The sequence below is a fragment of the Sitophilus oryzae genome, unplaced genomic scaffold (assembly GCF_002938485.1).
Source record: "Sitophilus oryzae breed Bouriz unplaced genomic scaffold, Soryzae_2.0 scaffold_1396_pilon_pilon, whole genome shotgun sequence".
In the NCBI taxonomy this organism is placed as follows: Eukaryota; Metazoa; Arthropoda; class Insecta; order Coleoptera; family Curculionidae; genus Sitophilus; species Sitophilus oryzae.
Genome location: NW_022146055.1, coordinates 4,421,125 through 4,443,769, shown reverse-complemented (window position 1 = coordinate 4,443,769; position 22,645 = coordinate 4,421,125). Strand labels below are relative to the sequence as shown.

The 22,645-nt window shown below is 33.8% G+C and overlaps 1 protein-coding gene across 1 annotated transcript in view; it reads right to left on the bottom strand.

Annotated features, from left to right (window-relative positions):
- Positions 1 to 7,916: 7,916 nt before the first annotated feature.
- LOC115875901 (H2.0-like homeobox protein) overlaps positions 7,917 to 22,645 on the bottom strand; it is a 30,283-nt gene continuing 15,554 nt past the window's right edge. The window contains exons 4-5 of the mRNA XM_030891467.1: positions 10,118 to 10,312; positions 7,917 to 8,135 (exon numbers count right to left, since the gene is read on the bottom strand). Of these exons, the coding sequence (XP_030747327.1) occupies positions 7,981 to 8,135; positions 10,118 to 10,312 (350 nt within the window). The 3' untranslated portion in view covers positions 7,917 to 7,980. The remainder of the gene's footprint in view (positions 8,136 to 10,117; positions 10,313 to 22,645) is intronic.

The window sequence follows — 22,645 nt, the reverse complement described above, 5'->3', positions numbered from 1 at the left end:
TTTTTCTTATAATTTGTTGATCCCGGACATTGCACTACGTATGTAGAACCATTTTATTTTGTGTGAATCAACTTAGGTCGCTTTCTAAATAATAATACCACACATTTTTAAACATTGACGTCTTGTACAATGAATATAGTAAACTTTCGTTTTCAAAATCGAATATATTGAGTAATTTTTGACGTAATACAAATTGTAATAATTTATATTTGTGTGGGATTGCATTACTGCGTGATTTTTGAAAAAGACTTCCCAAAAATCACATAGACGATAATATATTATATAGTGTGATTCAAGCAAACGTCATTTTGACTGGCTTTCTACACATCTCAAATAAACATAATACGTTTTAAAATCAATCTTGTAGAATGTAGAATGAGTAAGAGGGGGGGGGGGTTATCACTGCGACCTTAAAGACCTACTGTGCTCCCCTTCCTTGAGTCATCACACAGTCTATATGTTGTAGAGGGGACAGGGTATATCCCATCCTCCTCTGACAACAGTTCTTCCTCGGAGGGTACACACCCTTCCACGATTGGAGTTTGGCCCTCCGTGCCGCCCTTCACAGTCGAGGAGCTTGCCTCCGGCTAAGGAACCCGTAAGGTGGAGGCTGGAGGATCTGTCTCCATTTTCTCCACCTCTTTAACTTGGTCTCTCCTTAGACCTGATACAGGTGTTGTCCCGTATCTATAATAGTCCTCCGAGGATATGTCCCTCTTTCTCTATTGCCTGCTTGGATTTGAGGTTAATTCCTATTGTGAGGACCTGACCATGACCCTCCTCCCTCGAGTTGATGACTCGCCAACTCGATGTCCTTACATTGAAGTTCTGACCCTGGATAAGGCTCAGCAGGTAGGTGCTGTCTTTCCTCTTGCTCCTCGGCAGAAAGACCGTGATGGCCGCCCCTTTAGAGATGTTTTCGCCCACCCTTTGAGATACACAATCTATGAGGATCATGCCCACCCGAAAGAGTATCCCCGCAAAATGCAGCTGACCCACATTTTGTAGATCGTTGTGTTGCGATTCGATCGCGACTACTTCGTACAGTATAGCCTCTTCTAGAGACGTTTGCAGGTCGGTGGTCAAAGCAACCTCTGGGAAATCCTTTGGCAGCACCGCCATTTTCATTTGTCCAGCAATAGCGGCAAAGCTGGTGATACGTCCCTGCTTGCCTCCCGGTGTTGGACAGTTTTCCATCCTGGCTTTTTTCTCTTCCTGCCGGAGAAGAGGTGAGAGGTTCTCGCTCCCTCTCCTGCCCTTTGATGGAGATGAGTCAGGTTGTTTCTTGGTTTCTTTACTCTCCCCTTTTCGGAGGCGTGTTTTCGCTTTTGCTTCCTCTGAAGCAAGTCCTTAGTGGAGCAGTCGGAGGTATCTCCGTGCCTCTGCTCCGCTAAGACCTACTCTCAGAGGATCGTCTAGCCCGCCTGGTTGACCCAGGTCGGGTAGACGAAACGGTAGCTTGTGTCGCTTATTGGATCTAGAGGTAGGCTCCCGACCCTTGCTGGAGAAGGTGGTAGCTTGTGTGCCACTTGTGGAGGATGATCCCAAGCAAGTGTCAGCCGCCCCTCTTGTAGTTTCCTTTGGATTTGGTCCCTTGGAACTTCCATTTGTAATGTTTCCAGTGTCGCTAGGGGGCTTCCCCACAGCTTCACCGTTGGTGTTTTTAATGCTAGATCTCATAGTGTTCCCACGAGTCGCTAGGGTTAGTCGGTCTACTTCTACAGAGCCCCGCATGTAGAAGTAAGGGGTAAATACAATGGGATGCCTCCTGATGTCCGAAGGTTGAGGCCAGTAATGGCTAGTCCACGCTATCTAGCCACGCATCCATTTGACCTGGTCCCGCCGTCGTAGCATTTAGGTTTTTGGTGAGGTTGTCTCATCTTGGTCCAGGCGGTTAAGCCAAGACCACCCATACCCTCTACCCGCGAGATATGACCACAGTCAGTAGACGGTGCCTGGTATGACGGACAGGGGTAGCCTCGTCCGGCATTGTTATATGTCTTGGTGCAATTCCCTGGCCACGACACTACAGTCAGGGACAAGACGATGAGTGAGATGCTTGTTAGACCCGCGCTAGGGGGATTCCCCCCAGCACCTGACCAGGAACTTCCCCACCAACGACAAGGTCTTGCATCTCCTAGAGGAAGAAAGAAAATCAGTCTTTCTGGAAGTACGATATTATAATATCACCTATTTTGAGTCTCGCTTTTGAATCCCCTGTATAGTTCTCCAAATTGACTGAGGGTTAACCTCAGATCACGTTTAAGATTGGATATTTATCGTTTATGTTAGCGTATTGACGAGATTCGAAAGAATTACGTTATATCAATACAGTTAGAGAGAAGAGAATCTTCAGCAACCGTTAGGTCTAAATGTAAATTGGAAAGCGGTGTTTGTATGTGTTTGTCGATTTTATCTTTCCTTCTATTTGGCATACGCATATATTACTTTCAGCTAAACAACACAAATTACTTAATTAAACTGCTATCGATTGATACGAGGGTCGATGTAATGTAAATTTAATACCGGGCTTTTCTCACAATTTGCTTATTTATTTATAGTTAATAATATTTGTATAGTTTACATCAAATAAACTTTTAGTCACGTGATTAAGCTTGCCTGGCACATCGTTGCCCACTTTCACATATTCTCTTTTAATTAAAATATTTTAGGAAACAAAAATAAATTAATTATAAATATATAAACAGTTATTATTTACATCAACAAAACTCACCTTCTTATCAGCACTTAGGGGCATAAAGGGCCATTATTACCGCTTTCCCGTTCAAAATATTCTAATAAAGCTGCAATGGGTTTTTACGGCTATTAAGCTTCTTGTACAGGGTGTCCCATTTTCGTGTGTTTTACAGGGTATCTCGCGCTTACGGGAAGAGATACAAAGATGCGGTTCTCACATCACTATGGTACTTTTTTATGAAACTAAAAATGCTACACACAGATTTGTCCTAGCTCTCTTATTTCCTGAAATACAGGTCGAAATTGAAAATGTTGCATTTTTTGACCCCCTTCATTATCTCGGTTATCTTATAACTAATCGAAAAGGTGAAAACTGAGCCTAGTGGATATTCTCACGTAGAATCCAGTGGCGTAACTAGTTTTTCGTTGGGAGCTGTCATTCTCGAAATATAACCTAAACTTTTTTTTTGAAATGGGACACCCTGTATATTATTTTTTTATTTAATTTGCTTTGTCTTGGGCTTTCTAAAAATATAAATACCATAGACTTATTTTCATAAATAAGATAAAAAATATTTTTTTTTAACTTTTTAATATAGGTAGCCGGTTTATAATAATAGATAGTCATAACAATTGAATGATTTATTCAATGTCAAATTTTTTGGCTATTGTCTTTTCCATGTTTTGGCTTCAGTTGACACCACACCATAGACGTCTTGTAGATACATAGTGGAAGATGTGGGTGTATCTAAAACCAAATTGCAAAAAATTTTAAAACAATTTAATTTCAAACCTTATAAATATAAACTTGTACGTCATCTTTACCATGGGCATCCTGCGCGTAGAGTCGAGTTTTGCAACTATTACATCGACATGTGTGGTAATTTTACCTGTACGGATATCCAAAATAGGCAGATTTTTATTTATTCTCTATTTTTATTTTGGAAGTTGGCAATCAAATCTAAAAGCTGCATAAGCTCATTTTCAGTGCAGTTTATGAAAAAAATGACGGAAAGCAAAATTACCTGGTTAAATAAAATAAAATAAAGAATGCCCTTGTTTATATATTAAGGGTAATACCACAGAACAGATACGATTTGTATCTGTTCTGTGGTAATACTCTTTTAAACTAGATTGGTTTATGTTAAAAAGTTAAAAAATGTATTTTTTTACCTCATTTAAGAAAATAAGTCTAGGGTATATTATATTTATTGAAAGCTCATGAAAATGCAAATTTAATACAAAATAATATACAGGGTGTCCCATTAAAAAAAAACATGTTTAGGTTATATTTTGAGAATGACAGCTCCCAATGAAAAACTAGTTATTCTCTGTTATTCTCTGTTATTCTCTGTATAAATCTCTACTGGGCTCAGTTTTCACCTTTTCGATAAGTTATAAGACAACCGAGATATGAAGGGGGTCGAAAAATGCAACATTTTCAATTTCGCCCTGTATTTCAAGAACTAAGAGGGCTAGGACAAATCCGTGTGTACCATCTTCAGTTTCATAAAAACGTAGCAGTGATGGGAAAACCGCATCTTTGTATCTCTGTACCCAATTCGCACTAAAAGAGGTTCTAAAAAGAACAATGTTCGATTGCAAGGTCTGTTAGTAAACGTTTTTAAGCTAAAGTATCACAACGCTATTTATTTAAACCAAAAACCCGTAATACAAAACTAAAGTGTTAAAACGAATGACAATGTCAGGAAATAGATAAATAAATGTAAATAAATAAACCAAATCACGTGACTAAAAATTTATTTGACACGAACTATATAATATAGAGCTTTTTTGGTTTGATACTATTATACAGGATGAGTCTTAAATAAGTGCAAATATTTTCGAGGTTTGTTAGATCTCGATAAAAGAAACATATTCTCTCTTTCCGGTTTTTCAAATAAGTTCAAAATATTCGAGATATTTTAATTTGAAAATTTAAAAAAAATGTTTTTTTTTCGCTTAAATTTTGAGAACCACGCGATCTTTTCTAGTTTTTTTTCGTGTAATTTTAATCCTATGTTGACTATGTTATCCTAACCTATGTTGCCATATTATGAAGACCTTATGTTTTTTAACTAAAAATAAAAAAAAATCCAAATTATTTTTTTTTGCGAAAAAAAGCTCATAGACGTGTTTCTGGGGTCGAAATATACTACCCCTAAAATATTTGCATTTATTTAAGACTCTGGTTAGGTTAAAATTAACTCTTTAGACTTTTTATGATATTATTTTATCATATTCAATTACGAACTAATCAACGAAAATAAAGTAGCCATCGATAATTTTAAGCATAAATTAAAAATTAATTGCATCTAGAAACTTCACGAATGTTGTTGAAAATTGAAAGTAATTCAAATTTCACTCGCCATTAATTCGATTAGAATCTATATTTAGCGTCTTCAGAATTAATGATTTTGTCAATTATTAACCAAAAAAATAATCGATTAAATTTCTGAAAGTGATAGAAGATATCTACATAGGTATATAAAATGCTAATGTTTATCTGTGTCGTCTCTACTGAAGTAACGACTTGCTCTAGAAAGTTGCTTTTTTTACTAAAAGATAGCTAATTGACTCTAAAAACTGTAGTCGCCGGATTTTTTTGTTTTTCATTTAATTAAAAAAAATCAAAAGTATTTTTTTTCCTGATGTCGTGGCGGATGCGCCAGGCTTCAACTAGTATGAAAATAAAAATGGTTATAATCAGAGGTGGGTAACTATTCCAAATGAAATTATTTAAAATAGCTATATAAAATACAAAATGGCCATTTTCTATTTTAAATACATTTGAAAAAGTATATTAAAATATTTTATTTTTTTAAATAATTTATAAAAGAGTAAAAATTGAAAAATCTAAATATATAAAATGCTAATATTTATCTGTGTCGTCTCTACTGAAGTAACGACTTGCTCTAGAAAGTTGCTTTTTTAGTAAAAGATAGCTAATTGGATATCTAAAAACTGTCGTCGCCGGATTTTTTGTTTTTCATCTAATTAAACAAAAAACAAAAAGTATTTTTTTTCCTGATGTCGTGGCGCATGCACCAGGCTTCAACTAGTTCAGAATATGTCGCAAACTATTAAAAATAGGTATATGACATACTTAATAAAAGTTGAAGAGCAAAAAAAGTTGTTTGTAAAATCTATTATAAAAAATGAAAATATATAGGGTGTGCCATTTAAAAAAATCGAGATTTTTTAGTCTTAAATAGTTGAAATTCATAAATATATTTTGAATAAACATCCTTTAGCATCTAACTAAAATAGCTTACATATATCTAATTCTTCATCTTTATAAAACTCTCCTACCAAATTTTAGTATTCCAACTTCAGAAACAATGGCATTACTGAAAATTTTTTACCACACAGAAATCTAACAATTGTTTAAACAAATTGGAATATTACAGAAACTACTAATTTTAGGTATATAATACTATACATAAAAAATTTATAGAATTTTGCGCAGAATCTAAAAATAAAATAAAAAGTAGGGTGTTGCATTAAAAAAACATATTTTATAAGCGCCACACTTTTTTGAAGCATGCTATATACTGTATATCCTATAATAATTTTAAAATGTGTATGTTAACCTGTCATATAACTTTTATATTTAACATTTTTTTGTAAACCTCGAAATAAATGAGATAATGGACTTTATCGTTGACTCACGCTGTACTATACATATAATCGAAAAAAAAACGGCGTCAACGATGGCTATAAAACGAAGATTGCTGTTATTTTATATGTAAAATGATATGGTGAATGTCAAATGTCATTGGATGCATTGGAACGTTATTAACAAGCCATCTGGACGCCGTTTTTTTCAATCACACGGTATTTAATGTATAGGTACCAATATGTCATTAAAATGAAAGAAAGTATTTTCATTTTGTATAAATCCCTTATTTTGTATTTTCATTTTAAATACATTTCAAAAAAAAATCATTTTACCCACCTCTGGTTATAATACTTTTAGTTTTTTAGCTTTTTACATTTTACTTTCCGAGATACAGCCGAGAGCTATTCTTAGTGGGACACCCGGTACAACATTAGTCGGTATCTTCGCTAATTATCAACATCAATATGCAGTTCATCCTGCGTAGAATCTGCGGCATTTTCTCCGTTTTTTGTGGTTTCTTTCGAATGTCTCCACTTCATCCGACGATTCTGAAACCACACTTTAACTTGAGCATCTGTTAATCCTAGAAAAAATCAAAAACTTTTTATTATTGTAACTGAAATTTTATTGAGTTTTTCATAAAAGTATCTCTTTAAATTTCCATGGTTAATTGAAATTTAATTCTCTATAAAAACCGTCTCTTTAGTTTCTTCGAAAAAACTTCCTAAAAACGGAGATATTTGAAAACAACGCAAAAATCCAAGATGGCGGCCGTTTTCTTTCAAACTTCCCCCACTGGGACCGAATGGGACTTTTGAGGGGTTAAATAGGAGATACTTTTTTATACATTCCCGCTGAGATTGGCTGGTTACTAATTTTTTCCACCTCAACTTTCAAATTGACTGGGCTAAATCTTATTTAAGCAAGATCTACAACGATACATCAAAAACCCGGCTCATTCGCCATTTTATCAAATATTATTTCGGATTAAAAATAAAACTTAAGCTTGTTTGCTAAAAAAAACGATGTTTTTATAATTTCATTTCATAAAAAGGTGAAATTAGGTGTGAGTTTGTATTAAACCCTAATCGCTTGGTTTAGAACCATAAAAGTTAGCACAACCTTTATTTTAACTGTCATTAGTTAGCAAACAATTAGATTTTAGAAACTTCAGCCTTTTAGGGAGGAAAAAGAGGATAAGGAAATTTGTATGAAAGTTGATTAGGTCCAGAAATATAAAATTTTGCGAGTTCCTGGAGTGACATCAGTAAGAAGCACCAAATAATATTTAAAAAAATCATCCCTTAGAGGGATAAAAAATAAAGACAAATTGTATGAAAATAAGTTACATTTTGCTAAAACTCTTCGTTTCGGAGATACAGAGGGTGTAGAAATTTAATTTGTATTTCGGTTTTTCCAAATAAATTCTGTACTATGTCGATATTTGGATTAAAATTGGTTTCTGGGAGTTTTTTGACATGAGAAATTTGATTTCGATAAAACACAATAGAGAAGGTTTTACAATAATACATTCACAGTCAGTGAATCCCGAGTTAAAAGTCTCTAGGCACTCCACTAATAAGTATAAACAGAAAACTAGTGTGTTTTATTGTTTTATTCTAAAAATAAATTATACTATTACAACAAAATGCACAACAACATTAATCGGTATCTTCGCTAATAGTATCAACATCAATATGCAGTTCATCCTGAGTAGAATCTGCGGCATTTTCTCCGTTTTTTGTGGTTTCTTTCGAATGTCTCCACTTCATTCGACGATTTTGAAACCACACTTTGACTTGAGCATCTGTTAATCCTAGAAAAAAATCAAAAACTGTTTATTATTGTAACTGAAATTTTATGTTATTCATAAAATTTCAATTCATAAAAGTATCTCTTTAAATGTCCATGGTTAATTGAAATTTAATTATCTATGTTAAACCGTCTCTTTAGTTTCTTCGAAAAAACTTACAAAAACGGAGATATTTGAAAACAACGCAAAAATCCAAGATGGTGGCCGTTTTTTTTCAAACTTCCCCCACTGGGACCGAATGGGACTTTTGAGGGTTTAAATAGGAGATCATTTTTTACACTTTCCCGCTGAGATTGGCTGGTTACTAATTTTTTCCACCTCAACTTTCAAATTAACTGGGCCAAATCTTATTTAAGCAAGATCTACAAAGATACATCAAAGACCCGGCTCATTCGCCATTTTATCAAATATTATTTCGGATTAAAAATAAAACTTAAAGCTTGTTTGGTAAAAAAAGCGATGTTTTTATAATTTTATTTCATAAAAAGGTGAAATTAGGTGTGAGTTTGTATTAAACCCTAATCGCTTGGTTTAGAACCTTAAAAGTTAGCACAACCTTTATTTTAAATGTCATTAGTTAGCAAACAATTTGATTTTAGAAACTTCAGCCTTTTAGGGAAGGAAAAAGGGGATGAGAAAATTTTTGTGAAAATTGATTAGGTCCAGAAATATAAAATTTTGCGAGTTCTTGAAGTGATATCAGTAAGAAGCACCAAATAATATTTTAAAAAATCATCCCTCAGAGGGAAAAGTAAAGACAAATTATATGAAAATAAGTTACATTTTGCTAAAACGCTTCGTTTCGGAGATACAGAGGCTGTAGAAATTTCATTTTTATTTCGGGTTTTCCAAATAAATTCTATATTATGTCGATATTTGGATTAAAATTGGTGTCTGGTAGGTTTTTTGACATGAGAAATTTGATTTCGTTGTCAATGTGACTCCTACTCAGTGGCGCATCTAGAGAGTTTAGTCTGGGGACCCTGGGAGAGGAAGTGGCAATATTTAAGTCAAATACTAGATTTAAACTAATTACGCTGGAAGGTATTGCGACTGTGGAACAAAATAAGATTAGATTGGTCTGGATTTTCTATATTGATTAGTTGTATAAATTTCTTTTATGACAATTTTATTTTAAGCCACACATTTTATCTTATTTTTAAAATATTTTCTGGGAGGGGTAATTACCCTTATTACCCTTCCCTGCTACTTGTAGGGGGCACAACCTACACATTTTTTAACTGGTTTTAAGACTTTTCTTCCGTACCTGTATACAACTACTGTGATAAAAATATTCCGCCACTTTTTACTTAAAAAGGCTTTTGAATCTAAAAATCGAATATTTGGAATGTAAATTATGAATACAGGTCAGAAAATCATTGACAAAAAAGCATATCGACTAGATAGTTGCTTTACTGAAATGAAAAATATTTCATATTTTTTTTCTAAAAAATGAAACAATTTCTGTTGAACCTGGACAGGTATTGAAATGACATGTATTTTTTATACCAAATATCTCGGAGAACATTACTTCTAGCAATTTTTACCAAAAGACCTTTTTTTACGTAAAAAACGGCGGAAATGCATATTTTTTCACTCAGTAGTTGTATATAGGTACGGCCCTTGTATATATATTTTAAACAAGAGTAAGGCCGAAGTTCTTATTCTTCAAATTAGTAAAAAATGTGTAGAGCGCGCCCCCCAAGAACAGTTTTGGCCGCCCCCTACGAGTAGGAGACATATTGACATCAAAATCAAATTTCTCATGTCAAAAAACATCCCAGACACGAATTTCCATCCAAATATCGACGTTATTTCAGTAATTATTAGGAAAAAATCGAAATAAAAATGAAACTTCTACATCCTATATCTTCGAAACGAAGCATTTTAGGGAATACATTTATACGAACTTGTTTACTAACTAAAGTCATGGTTTGTGTCATGGTGAAGAGCTAGTTAAATATAATAAATATATTTAAATCTACCTAATGTAGCTGCCAGTTGTCTTCTGTCTGGTTTGGTAATGTATTTTTGTAATTGGAATCTCCTTTCCAGACCTTTCCTCTGTAGATTGCTGAAAACTGCTCTGGACCAAGATCTTTTTCTTTTGCTGTTCCCAGTACTATTCTGCATAGAAGATGTGGGTGATGGTGGGCCATGAGGTATAGCTATTCTTACAGCTAAAACAAATAAAAAATAAAAATAACTTAAAGTCAGTGAGATATAGCTATTTTTACAGATAAAATAAAAAAAAAATGTTTTACACGGTTATTTCACATACACTTGGTTTTTAGCTAAAAAAAATCAAACAGTCTTGATAATATGGCAACATAGGTAGATCCAGTAGTTCTCAAAATTTAGTCGAAAAAGTTATTTTTTGTAAATTTTCAAAGTAAAATATCTTGGTTACTTTGGACTTAATTGAAAAACGGTAAAGAGAAAATATGTTTCTTTTATCGAGATCTGCCATCCCTTAAGATCTGTACTTATTTCTGGGACACTCTGTATATTATAGTACCTACAGTTAGTGTCCCCGAAATAAATTTTGTAATTAAAAACTTGTTCGAATTAGGCAAGAGCCTAATTTATAGAAAATAGAAAGTATAATTTGACATTTAAAAATCATAGATTGGCAACTTAAGGTATGCTAACATTTGCCTGGTTTTGCATTGTTACCTGTTCAGTTTCAATTTTTAAAACAGATGCAGTTTTTTTTAAACTACGGAAAATCTTTTTGACACAGACCTTTGAAAAACCTATTTATGATTTTGCTGTAAAATCAACACGGGAGCCAATATTTGGACAGTTCAAAATTTGCATGAGATTTCCTATATTTCCAACCACGGTGCACCTCCTTATAATAGATTAACAGAAATAGGGAACGATAGTAACCAATAAGAGCAATAAAAATGTTTACACTGTGCCGTATTGTACGATGGTTCGGGCCAGCCACCACACTTCAGCGGAAGTGTCTATCCAGATTGTGTCAGTATTCGAATACTTTAATTAGCCCGAGGCTCATAAAACTTAAAACAGACTATAATGGTTTATAAATATACACGTTAAAAACCGTTGATGGGTACCAAATTTCCAAGCGAAACGTATAAACAGATCCCGCTCTATTACCATTATCGAGTAAACACTTCTTACGTTTACGATTCCTGCTTTAACAATCCCGCTTGTGTATACACATGGGCGAGGAGTGTTTAGATGAATCGACTTGTAAAAGCGAGGTTTAATCGGGCTCGGGCTCGAAAGACGGTGTGTTTTTGGTGTAATAACATCGACTTTTATAGGCGGTAATTGGGCTAACGGTCCGCAACATTTCCAATGAGAAATTGTGGCTTTGAATGATTGTTTATTTAGAGAATTTTCGAGATTTATCCAATAATGAGATTGTGAAATAAAACAAGATATATGCTAATGTTTTATACAGGGTGAGTTTCCTACGATGTTCTCTAAGGGTATCTCGAAAACTACTGGAGATAGAGAGTCGGTTAAATGGGGAAAGAATTGCAGTTTTGTGGGGTCATAAATATGCGCCTTTCAGATTTTTGAAAAAGTTCATGGCTTACAAGATATTTAAAAAAAACAAATTTTGGCTATTTTAAAAATTGTTCCTAATTCCATTATAATCCATTTTAGACAAAAAGTTTTCAGATAAAAGTTGTAGGTAACCAGATCCGTAATGATCGAGGTTGCGTTCTTCGATTTTTTCTAAAGCCTGACATTTTTGACATATGACACAAACATATGTTTTTTTAAATGGAAACCATAGTTGGCCATCACTTCATAAAAAACGCCATTTTTTAAGCTTTTCAGTGATATAAGCTATGATATGGTTTTCAAAAAATTACTGAGTTGTAGCCAATTTTTATCTTTCTTGACTAATTTCACTTAGTTGGCATGGTGTTCTTATTTTGTTATGATTTATAACTTATAAAAAGACAAGATATATTATTAAACGACTTTTTACAATTTACAGTACACAAACTAAAACTTAAAAAAATAATATCACTACATACACTTTTTAAGTTATTTTAGAAAATGTTAAAAAAATTCGCCATTGTTTGGAGTACATAAATGCATCTTTTTAAAACTGAATTTCTAGATTTCTAGCTATTCTCACACAACGACCGGTCGGCTTAATCAAACTTCTCCTGTACCGCTTCTTCGACTGCCTCTGTTAATTCATAAGTTCTTTTGTAAACCTTGTTGTTAACCATACCGCATAAAAAAATCTAAAATGGATAAGTCAGGTGATCGAGGAGGCACATGCAATTGGTTCACCTCTTTCTATCCCTCAGTCTACATAATTATGGTATAAATAAGTTTTAACATATCCTTCATTGTGGGGGTGGGGGTGGTGTGTCATAATGAAAGTCATGTTGGAACCACTCTATTAATGCGCGAATATCTGAATTTAACTTTTCTAACATGTCTTGAAAACCGTTCTCTAAAAAACGTAAGTAACGTTCACCGGTCAGCCTATCCTCGAAACTGTATGGCCAAGAAAAGTTGAACTAATAATCCTACACGCTTTTCTTCATTTGAAAAATTCATATTTACAATTTTTGTGATGTGATTATCTACAACTTTTATCTGAAAACTTTTTGTCTAAAATAGATTATAATGGAATTAGGGACAATTTTTAAAATAGCCAAAATTTGTTTTTTTTTTAAATATTAGTAAGCCATGAACCTTTTCTAAAATCTGAAAGGCGCATGTTTATGACTCCACAAAACTGCAATTCTTTCCCCATTTAACTGACTCTTTATCTCCAGTAGTTTTTGAGATATGTTGTCTCTGTACCCATAGAGAACATCGTAGGAAACTCACCCTGTAGATAGGTAAATTTTTTTTTTCGTTAGGATAATTAGATATACCTACTAAAGATTCATTCAGAATCTTGAAATTAGTGGAATAAGTTAGTAAGTTGGTTCCAATTAGCGTAGAGAAGTGTGTTTCTCTAATTTTAATGTAAGCGTTCAGAACGTTTTTTTTCTCACCCTGTATGTACTGAAAAAAATAAAGGTGTAAACAAAAATAAGATGTTTCTTCTCGGAAACGGTAAGTGGCTAAACGACGGATAGAGCTAGGGTTGCCACCTGTCCTTTTTTGAAAAGGACGGTCCTGTTTTCCAGCAAATTTTCCTTGTGATTTTTTTTAACCTAAAAAGTCCTATTACTCAGACTTCGCTGTCCGTTCGTCCGTCCGTCTGTCACAAAGGTCTATCTTATGAACCGTTAGAGCTAGACAGTTGAACTTTTCACAGATAATGTATCTATGTTGCCGCTGTAAGAACAAATACTAAAAACAGAATTAAATTAATGTTTATAAATAAAAAAGTACTTTCACTAAACATTATCTTTTAAGTAAGAATTTTACATAGAATCGTTCAAGTCCTCGGTGGCAGCGTGATTTAAAGCGTTAGGACTTTACGCTGCTATGACGTTGGAGCCGTAGTAAGGCAGGTTCGAATCCTAGTCAAGGCGACTTTTTTTAATCGTTATTTTTTTAATTTTTACATATTTTTACATATTTATTTTTACTTTTTACATATTTATTATTGATTAATACAATTTTTAGTAGATCAAGGATGTGCACGGCAACATAGTAACACACAAACAGGAAATCCTACACTCTATTAAACTTTTCTATCAAGAACTTTACACATCAAAACAGCAGGGGATCAGAACCGACATCTGAAAGGTAATAAATCAGGGGTCGGAAGAAATTCCAGAAATAACCGAGGAAGAAATTATCAGTGCCTCTAGAGATATGAAACACAATAGAGCTGCCGGCGACGATGGACTGGTAATAGAGTCAATCCAAGAAGGAGGACCAGAAATCATCAAAGCTTTAAATGTCCTATTTAATAAATGCATTGAAGAAGAAATAACCCCATCACAGTGGAACAACGCAACCATCATTATTGTACACAAGAAAGGTGACGTTACAGACCTTAAAAACTATAGGCCCATCAGCCTTCTTAGCCACGTATACAAATTATTTACTAAAATACTCACCAAGCGTTTGACAAATAAAATAGACTTTTTCTTTTCGAGCGAACAAGCAGGTTTCCGATCAGGTTACGGAACAAATGACCATCTTCTAACAGTCAAGGTCCTTATCGAGAAATGCATTGAGTATAATAGACCACTAATGCTTGTCTTCGTGGATTTCGAGAAGGCCTTCGATTCGGTAGACCAGCGGAAGCTTCTAGAGACACTAAGTGAGAGTCGCATCGATCATCGATACTCCTCAATCATAAGACATATATATGATAATGCCACGGCAAACGTCAGAATATCGACAAATCAATGCACAGATAAATTCAATATCGATCGAGGGGTAAGATAAGGCGACACACTGTCCCCTAAACTATTCGTTGCTGTGCTAGAAAGTATGTTAAAAATGATAAACTGGGATTCAACAGGAATTAACATCGATGGCAAATTGATAAATCATCTCTGTTTTGCAGATGACATTATTTTAATAACAGACAACATACAGGAGGCACAGAATATGCTGGATATGCTAAATGATGCTTCGGAAAAAGTCGGTTTGAAAATTAACTTGTCAAAGACACAATACATGACAAACCTAGTACTAAGTGGAAATTTAAACATTAATAACATACCTTTGGAACAAGTGCATATATATATATATATAAATACTTAGGGCATGAGATCGGTATTAGAAGGGATAATCAGACCCACGAAATTCTACGAAGAATAGGTTTGTCGTGGGCGGCATTTGGCAAACTAAGGCATATACTGAGATCTGATATTCCCATATGTTTAAGAAGAAAGATCTTTAACAAGGGTGTCTGTCCTCACGTATGGATCTGAAACGCTTACTTTGACAAAAAAGAACATACATAGAATACAGGTCATGCAACGGAAAATGGAAAGGTCTATGTTGGGAGTTACACTCAGAGATAAAATACCCAATCATACAATACGAAATCGAACAGGAGTAAGAGATGCGGTGATATCTGTCTTACATCTTAAATGGAATTGGGCAGGACATGTGGCTAGGATGACAGATGGACGGTGGACAAAGAGACTTGTGGAATGGAGACCGAGACACGAGGCCTATAGAAGCAGAGGACGACCTCCTAGTCGATGGACAGATGACATTAAGAGGGTGGCTGGAAACTGGATTCAAGTGGCACAAAATAGAAGGAAATGGCTAGAGTTAAGGGAGGCTTTTGTTCAGCAGTGGACGGTATAAGCTAAATGATGATGATGATGGTGACTAAAAAGTCAAATAAATTAGCTACAAATTACTTAAAAAATCAAAATTTAAAGGTCCCGTTTTTCGTGCCGGTCGGTGAGTGTATTATAGAAAAAAATATATTTTTACATTTTTATTTATTATGACTAGAACAAAATTTAAAACAACCGTTGATGTTGATATCACAAGGTGTTTTAAAACGATATACATACCTATTAATTAACTAATCTAACTAAACATTATTTTACAAATTTTCTTAGTAACTCGCTGACGTTCCAGAATGACTCACAAATAAAAGAAATGTTGATTTTCGTCAGTTTACACACTGTATATACATCGAAAAACCTTGCTTTTTTTCTCACCAACTCATTTATTACCGCTATCAACTAAATTTAAAACTGCCGTTAATTTCAAAAAGTGTTTAAAAACACCAATTAACAAATTAATTAATTAATCGATCGAAATAAAACGTATAACAGCTTGAAACTAAAAAATGGCGCAAAGTAAATCGACCGGAGATATGTTTATATTTCTACCATTTCTCTCTGTAATCCTCTGGCTATTAGCTCTCATCACACTTCACTATTTCAAAATATTAGATTTTTATTGGAAAATTAATTAGGAAAATTGGGCAACGGAACGGTTCGTTTATTTGGAATAGAATGTTTACTTTCGATTGTGATTTGTTGAAATCTGTGGAAAACGAAATGTTCGAGGGGGGTATAGATATATTAAATGAACAACTATGCAGTGTGCAGTGTTGTAGAACTACTATAAAATGTACTACCACAACCAGCACAGGTATTATATTCTGTGTAGTATCACTTATACAGTATTATACAGGTTGTTAATTTGTTTATTACTTGCGGCAAGAACTTTATGGTTGAAATATGGCAACTTCGGCTCAGCGACAGGACGAGTCGGCGAAAAACCCATGGAAAACCCTATAAGCAGAGAAGAACAATCGTAGAGAAGCGACAAAAACCGTCGGCACTATTGAAGTAGGGGGATCAGGTTTTGTGACCTTCAAATTGACGTACGTGACAGATAGCATGTTTATAGTAGTTTATGTTTATAGCTACACTGAGAGAAATTCAATGAAGGCAAAAGAAATAAGAAAGGCTGTATACTGAAAAAACATGTGCTCAGTAAAAAGTATATTAGAAATATTTAGGAATCATATTGAATAGTAACTATCTTTTAAGATTTAACGGGTTTCCGCGATTTGTGACCGCGATTTCTAACCTATTCCTTTTAGAGAGACATTTTCAAATCATATCTGATAATATTGTTTGCTTCGAAATTAATATTTGAAAGTGTGTTTTAAAACAATTTTAAGAAAAATTCTAATATTTATCAGCTGTTTATAATTATAATATTAAAGCTGTTTCATTAATATTTATCACTGGGGTGTTACAACAGCAAAATAAAACACTAATTCACCACAATACACCAAAACACTTTACTTCTACAGTGCATCAGCAGATTATTAAAAAACATAATATTATCTTATAATATGAGAACATAGGCGGTAGATTAAATTTACAAGAAAGAAAACCCAGAAAAGATTCAGCGGTTCTAAAAATGTAAGCAAAAATTTTTTTATTTTCAAAGTATCTCGGTTATTCTGGACTTGTTTGAAAAACGATAAAGACAAAATATGCTTCATTTATCGAGGTTTACCAGCCCTGAAAATATTTGCACTTATTTAAGACTCACCCTATATATTAAAAAATCATATTTTACATAAAAAACCATATTACATTTAAAGATAACAAATTAGCGCCGCTATTAAATTATATATGCGATAAAATATTTAATTTTCTAATAGTTTTCTTATCTTAAATATAGTTTAATTAATTCAAAAAAGATTATTTACACAAATAAAAATAATAGTAAGATTTCAGGACTTTATCATTAACAATGGCAACGCTGGCCGTATTCCGAAAACACGTTGAGATGACAGTTAGCATGTTTACCTCCCACTCCAAATTTTTAGGCGGTATTCGTTTTGTCGCTTCTCAATCACAGAATATACTAACGAAAAAGAAGCCCAAGTTCCTTGTAATAAATCGGTTCCATTTTCGTAACGCCATCTCTCGACAAAGCTGACATTTACAGGTTAGCCAAAAGGGTGCGGGGCTGGGGGGAATTGTAAAATACACTTTTTTATTTTAATTCGCTATTTGCAATTTTATTTTTAAAACATATTATGTGAAACAATCACATAATATGTCTTAACAATAAAATTACAAACGGAAACAAAAGGAATTAAATAATCTGAAAATCTACAAAGTTTATTGATAAAAATGTTAGGCTATGCAAATCTGTGATGCAAATTGATATATTAAGTATAACCTCTTTGGTATAACATTGTTAAACAAACATTAACAAATCATAACATATCAGATCATAGAACTAAAAAAAGTACTATTACATAAAAACAGGTGATACAATACTTCAAAATTAATTTTAACATAATTTCAAAACCGAAAAATCAAACTGCAAACACAACCACACTTATCACAACAGAAATTAACACAACACTTCCGCGGCAAATGTCCAAGAAAGACTGATCATTCTGATTGGTCCTGGTCCGGTCGTAGCTCACGTCGTATTGTCGGTAAGCAAAATCCCTGTACAAAAATTTTGACGATCAGCGCCATCACCCGTCATAATTGGGAAATTTTTGCTGGAACCATTTTTAATATTTCACTTACATGGCCCTGTTCTCAACGATGTATGTATAAGCTACTATGCTCTGCTATAAGTGCATGCGTTCTCAATAGGCAGTGTTGCCATTCTGTTCCCCTATAAGTAACTGTCCAGTTAACAACCTGTATACACTCACCTGCACGAAAAACGGGCACCTTAAAATTTTGATGTAATTTAAGTTTAATAGATTTTGTTCTAGTGGGCCAACTTTGATGATTTTTTAAGTAATATGTAGATAAATTATTTAACTTTTTAGTATATCTTTCTAAATTAAAAATAAAAGTTTCCATCTGTTAATTATACGAGGGTACACAAAATGTTGTTATCTTGGTAAAAGTTTGAAACACCCTGTGGAATATGTTAAGACAGTAAGGAGTTTAAAAATTATTTTATCATCTAGATACATCTTTTCTCGATAGATTGTTTTTTGGTTCATTTCAATAGCTTTATTTTTGTGTCAGATATTCGCTTTTGAAGAAGACACTAACATTTTTTCGTAATTTTTACATTAAAACCATGCCTTTGCCTTGAGTCCCAGTCAACAGTCCTATAAAATAATGTTTATGATTTATGTAATTTATGTACTGTTATTGAAAAATCATATTATTATTGTCTGATAGCTGTTGGGTAGTTACTCTAGTAGAGATGGTTTCTAAGTCCAGAAGTTGTATCCGATTTAGATGCTTCAAATTGAAGATGATAGAGATTAAAATTATGTCGCCAACAGATTTAGATGTGCACGAAGACAGTGCAGTCGCTTCCTCGAGGCAAGTTCATATGCTAGACGTCCAGGAACCTCCGTATGAAAATTTTGAATCGAGACGATCGACTTATTGTAAGTTTATCGCTAAGAAACCGCCATTTGCTAGTTTTTCAAATTTTTTAATGAATTGTACCTAAGGAACGTACATGTAAGTGAAAAGACTGTAAGAAGAAGATTAAACAAAGCATATAATATATCAAGAAGGCCTACTTCGGGAACACAATTTACTGTATAGGTTTGTTGACAGATCCAAAAGCAAAGGCATAGTTTAATGTAAAATTACGTAAAAAGGTTAGTTCTTCAAAACCGAATATCTTCAACAAAAATACAGCTATTGAGATAAACCAAAAAACAAACTATCGAGAAAGAATGTATCTAAATGATAAAATAAGTTTTAAATTCCTCGCTGTCTTAACATATTCCACAGGGTGTTTCAAACTTTCACCAATATGATGGCAACTTTCATTTTTAATTTAGAAAGAGATAATAAGTCAAATAATTTACCTACGTATTACTTAAAACATCATCAAAATCGGCCTACTAAAACAAAATATATTCAACTTTAAAATACATCAAAATTTTAAGGTGCCCGTTTTTCGTGGTGGTGAGAACAGCCAAATGGTTACCAAGTGCTACCATAATGCCTCCATTAAGTTTTTGTTACTTTATATTTTTATTTTTTTTAGTTACGGGGTAGTCGCGGCCACGACACCTAGTTACTTCTAATTTATAGTAGCATTGAAAGTAGCAAAATGGTTAGTGCTACCTTCCTAGGTCACTATAAAGTAGCCGTCGCTCATCCATTGCCACTAAAAAGTCACGGTGGTTAAAAACGGCTACTTTATAGTGACGGTAACTTAATATACCCTAATAAATGTAATTGTCTCAGATTGCATCGTGTGCTGCTCTGTTTTAGTGTTTTCTTTTACTTGCTTTTAAGCTTTATTAAAATTTTGTAAAATCCCTAAGGTGAATAAAAAGAAATTTAGATATTCTAGTACTTTCTACCGAAGAATTAAACAAAAGGAATCACTGCGAGCCGATGCATCAACATCAAAACAAAAACTACATCATAAATCAGGTAGTGACTGAGACATTTTTGAAGCTGTTTCTGTAGATGCGTGTAGTGTTAGTTCATCTGAAACCGTCCTAATTTGAGAACCAACAACAATATAAAACAAGAGCTAAAAGAGTGGGCGTTAAAATACTCGATAGCTCATGTATCTCTGAATAATATAGAAACACTAATAATAGAAAATGCACAATAAGTAAAAAATAACTTCAAAGGACAAGGCGGAACGTTATAGTGGCACCAATGGAATGTATAGTCGCCACCGCCGTGATCGGTGTAGCATAACGCTCCAATTAAGTTGCAATTTAGTGGCGCAGGGAACTTTCTTCGAAAATTCACTTTATGGTTCCAAAGAATCGTTGACCATGTAGTTCCAAAAAAGTTATTGTTTCTATAAAGTCGCCTTTGGATAGCTACAATTGTCACTTTATCAATCCGAAGATTTTAAAGGTCCAAACGGGTAGGGTTGGCCTAATATGTTATTGTTCCCCGTACTTTGTGGAAGCATATGGAACTATAAAGTATTTTTCGGATTAAACGGCCATATTTTTTTCATGAATTTTTAGACGAACAGCCAAATGGCTCAAACATTATGCGTTTTTAAGCTCAATATACCTAGATTAAAGCTTTTTTCCTTAGTTATTTTGTTATTTCTGACGGTGGACTAATATCTTAAAGTTTGACCCCGGTTTCAAGCAAATTATTACTATTTTTTAATTACAAACATGAGTTTCTACTGCACATAATATAATAACTTGAAATATTTTGAGAGGCGCTCGAAAATTTTGTTATATAACCACTATTTTATTCAGTAAAGTTGATGAGTGAGTTTTATTCAGTTGCGTTCTGGAATTTGCCTAAAAAAGGCGTTAAAATCGCACGGTAAATAACAAATAACGAAAAAATAATAATGGCTTCCATAATTATTTTCCATCATGACATTTATCTTTATGAAATGTGAAATTGCATGAAGAGGTCGCTGCGAATAAAGTTCAACCGTTTAACGAAAGTTCCACATGTCGGTGGCTTAAACTTGGCTGCCACGAACCCGCGACTAGCAGCTTCGTAACGGATAAGTCGCATTCACCAGTAGGCTACTTTATAGTAACACATCATATTAACTCTTTTAGTGGCAAAAACTACCCAAGACACTACCCGGCTACTTAAAATATTTCCCCATTTTGGTCGCAGTTACTTAGCAGCTACGAATATACGACGTAGCCGCCGATGGTCATCGCCCACTTTGTAGTGGCTTTGATAGTAGCAGTTACGTATCTGCCAATATAAATACTAGTTGGGCCGCCAACTACAAAGAGAGTATTTGAGGGAAACTACACTACAATTGAAATCATCGCTAGTTTTATTTCTACGATAGTATCATTCTACGATAGTATGACTCTACATGAATCTGGATCCCAACGAGTCGCCTCTGACTCAACGGAATGCAAAAAACGCCTCAAATAGCCGTTTCAATCGGAAAAGCTCTAATAATGTTTTCAGCGCGATATTCTTCTCCGAGCGCTAAATTCGATAAACAAACGATAAAAATCGGTGCGAAGAGGTTGAAGATGTTTGTATATGCCGTTGGTTTGCGACTGACATTTAGCAGAGGGCCCGACCGAGGCCCCTATAAACATACCAATTCCCGCGCACTCGAGGCGCTACTGTTTATTGCTCTTGCTCGATGGGAGAGACGATGAAAATACGGGCTCTAGTGGGATTCAGTTTACGAGGGAAAGTCGAAAAAAACTACGATTTAATCAAACAGTGTCACAGATAAATCCGCATCATATTGGACCTTTTTATTTATTACCTTAAATAAAATTTTATATTTATTGTTTTGAATTGGATTAAAAATGATAAGTAAATTTAATATGTTGTTTTCGAGCAGGTTCGGATTGGGTCAGAGAGGCCCGGGTGGTATTGCCACTTTAAGGAATTTCCTCAAGCCTATGGTAATGGTAAATGGGAAACTATGGCTTAATAATAATATAAATTAATAATTAACAATTATTTATATTAGAAGATAAACACAGGGTGTCAAAAAAATAATGTATGTAACTTTGGTCGGCGATTCTACAAATAAAAATAAAACAAAACGTCCCTATGAACATATGCCTTAAAATGCTTCCCGAAGAAGTTACAGCCCTCGAAAGGTTAAATAAAAATAATATATTTTGTTTATCTTTAAGAACATTGGTAAAAAAAATCGTTAAATGCCGTAACAGGCCTGAAAGGGTACTTTCCATTAGGGTAGAGAGTACTACTGGTGGTACTCCTTTTATCTTTAAAGGTACTTCTTATAGTAGAGATACAGTAATTTTTACAAATAGTATAACAAGTAAAAAGCTAGAACTTTTTTACGTAAAACGAAGGAAATATATATATAATATTTCAGAAATCTGCCTAAGGCTAAGCCCTATCCTGTCGTGTTAAGTCACATCCAAAAATTGCAAACACACGTGTTTTGATTAAGGCTTGATTAAGGTTTGCAGAGCGTAATCACTGAGATCACTGTAATCACAAGACTTCAATCTATTTCCGTATTGTAACGGAATTTTAAATTGTCTTTATTTTCGAGAAAATTTAGTTCAAACATAAGGAATATTTTGTTGATGTTTGACCATCAAAATCTTAAAAATAAAGTTGTCTAAAAATGTGCTACAATACGGATATAGTATAATTAGAGTTTCACGAGATTCTCGAAATTCGAAATTTCTT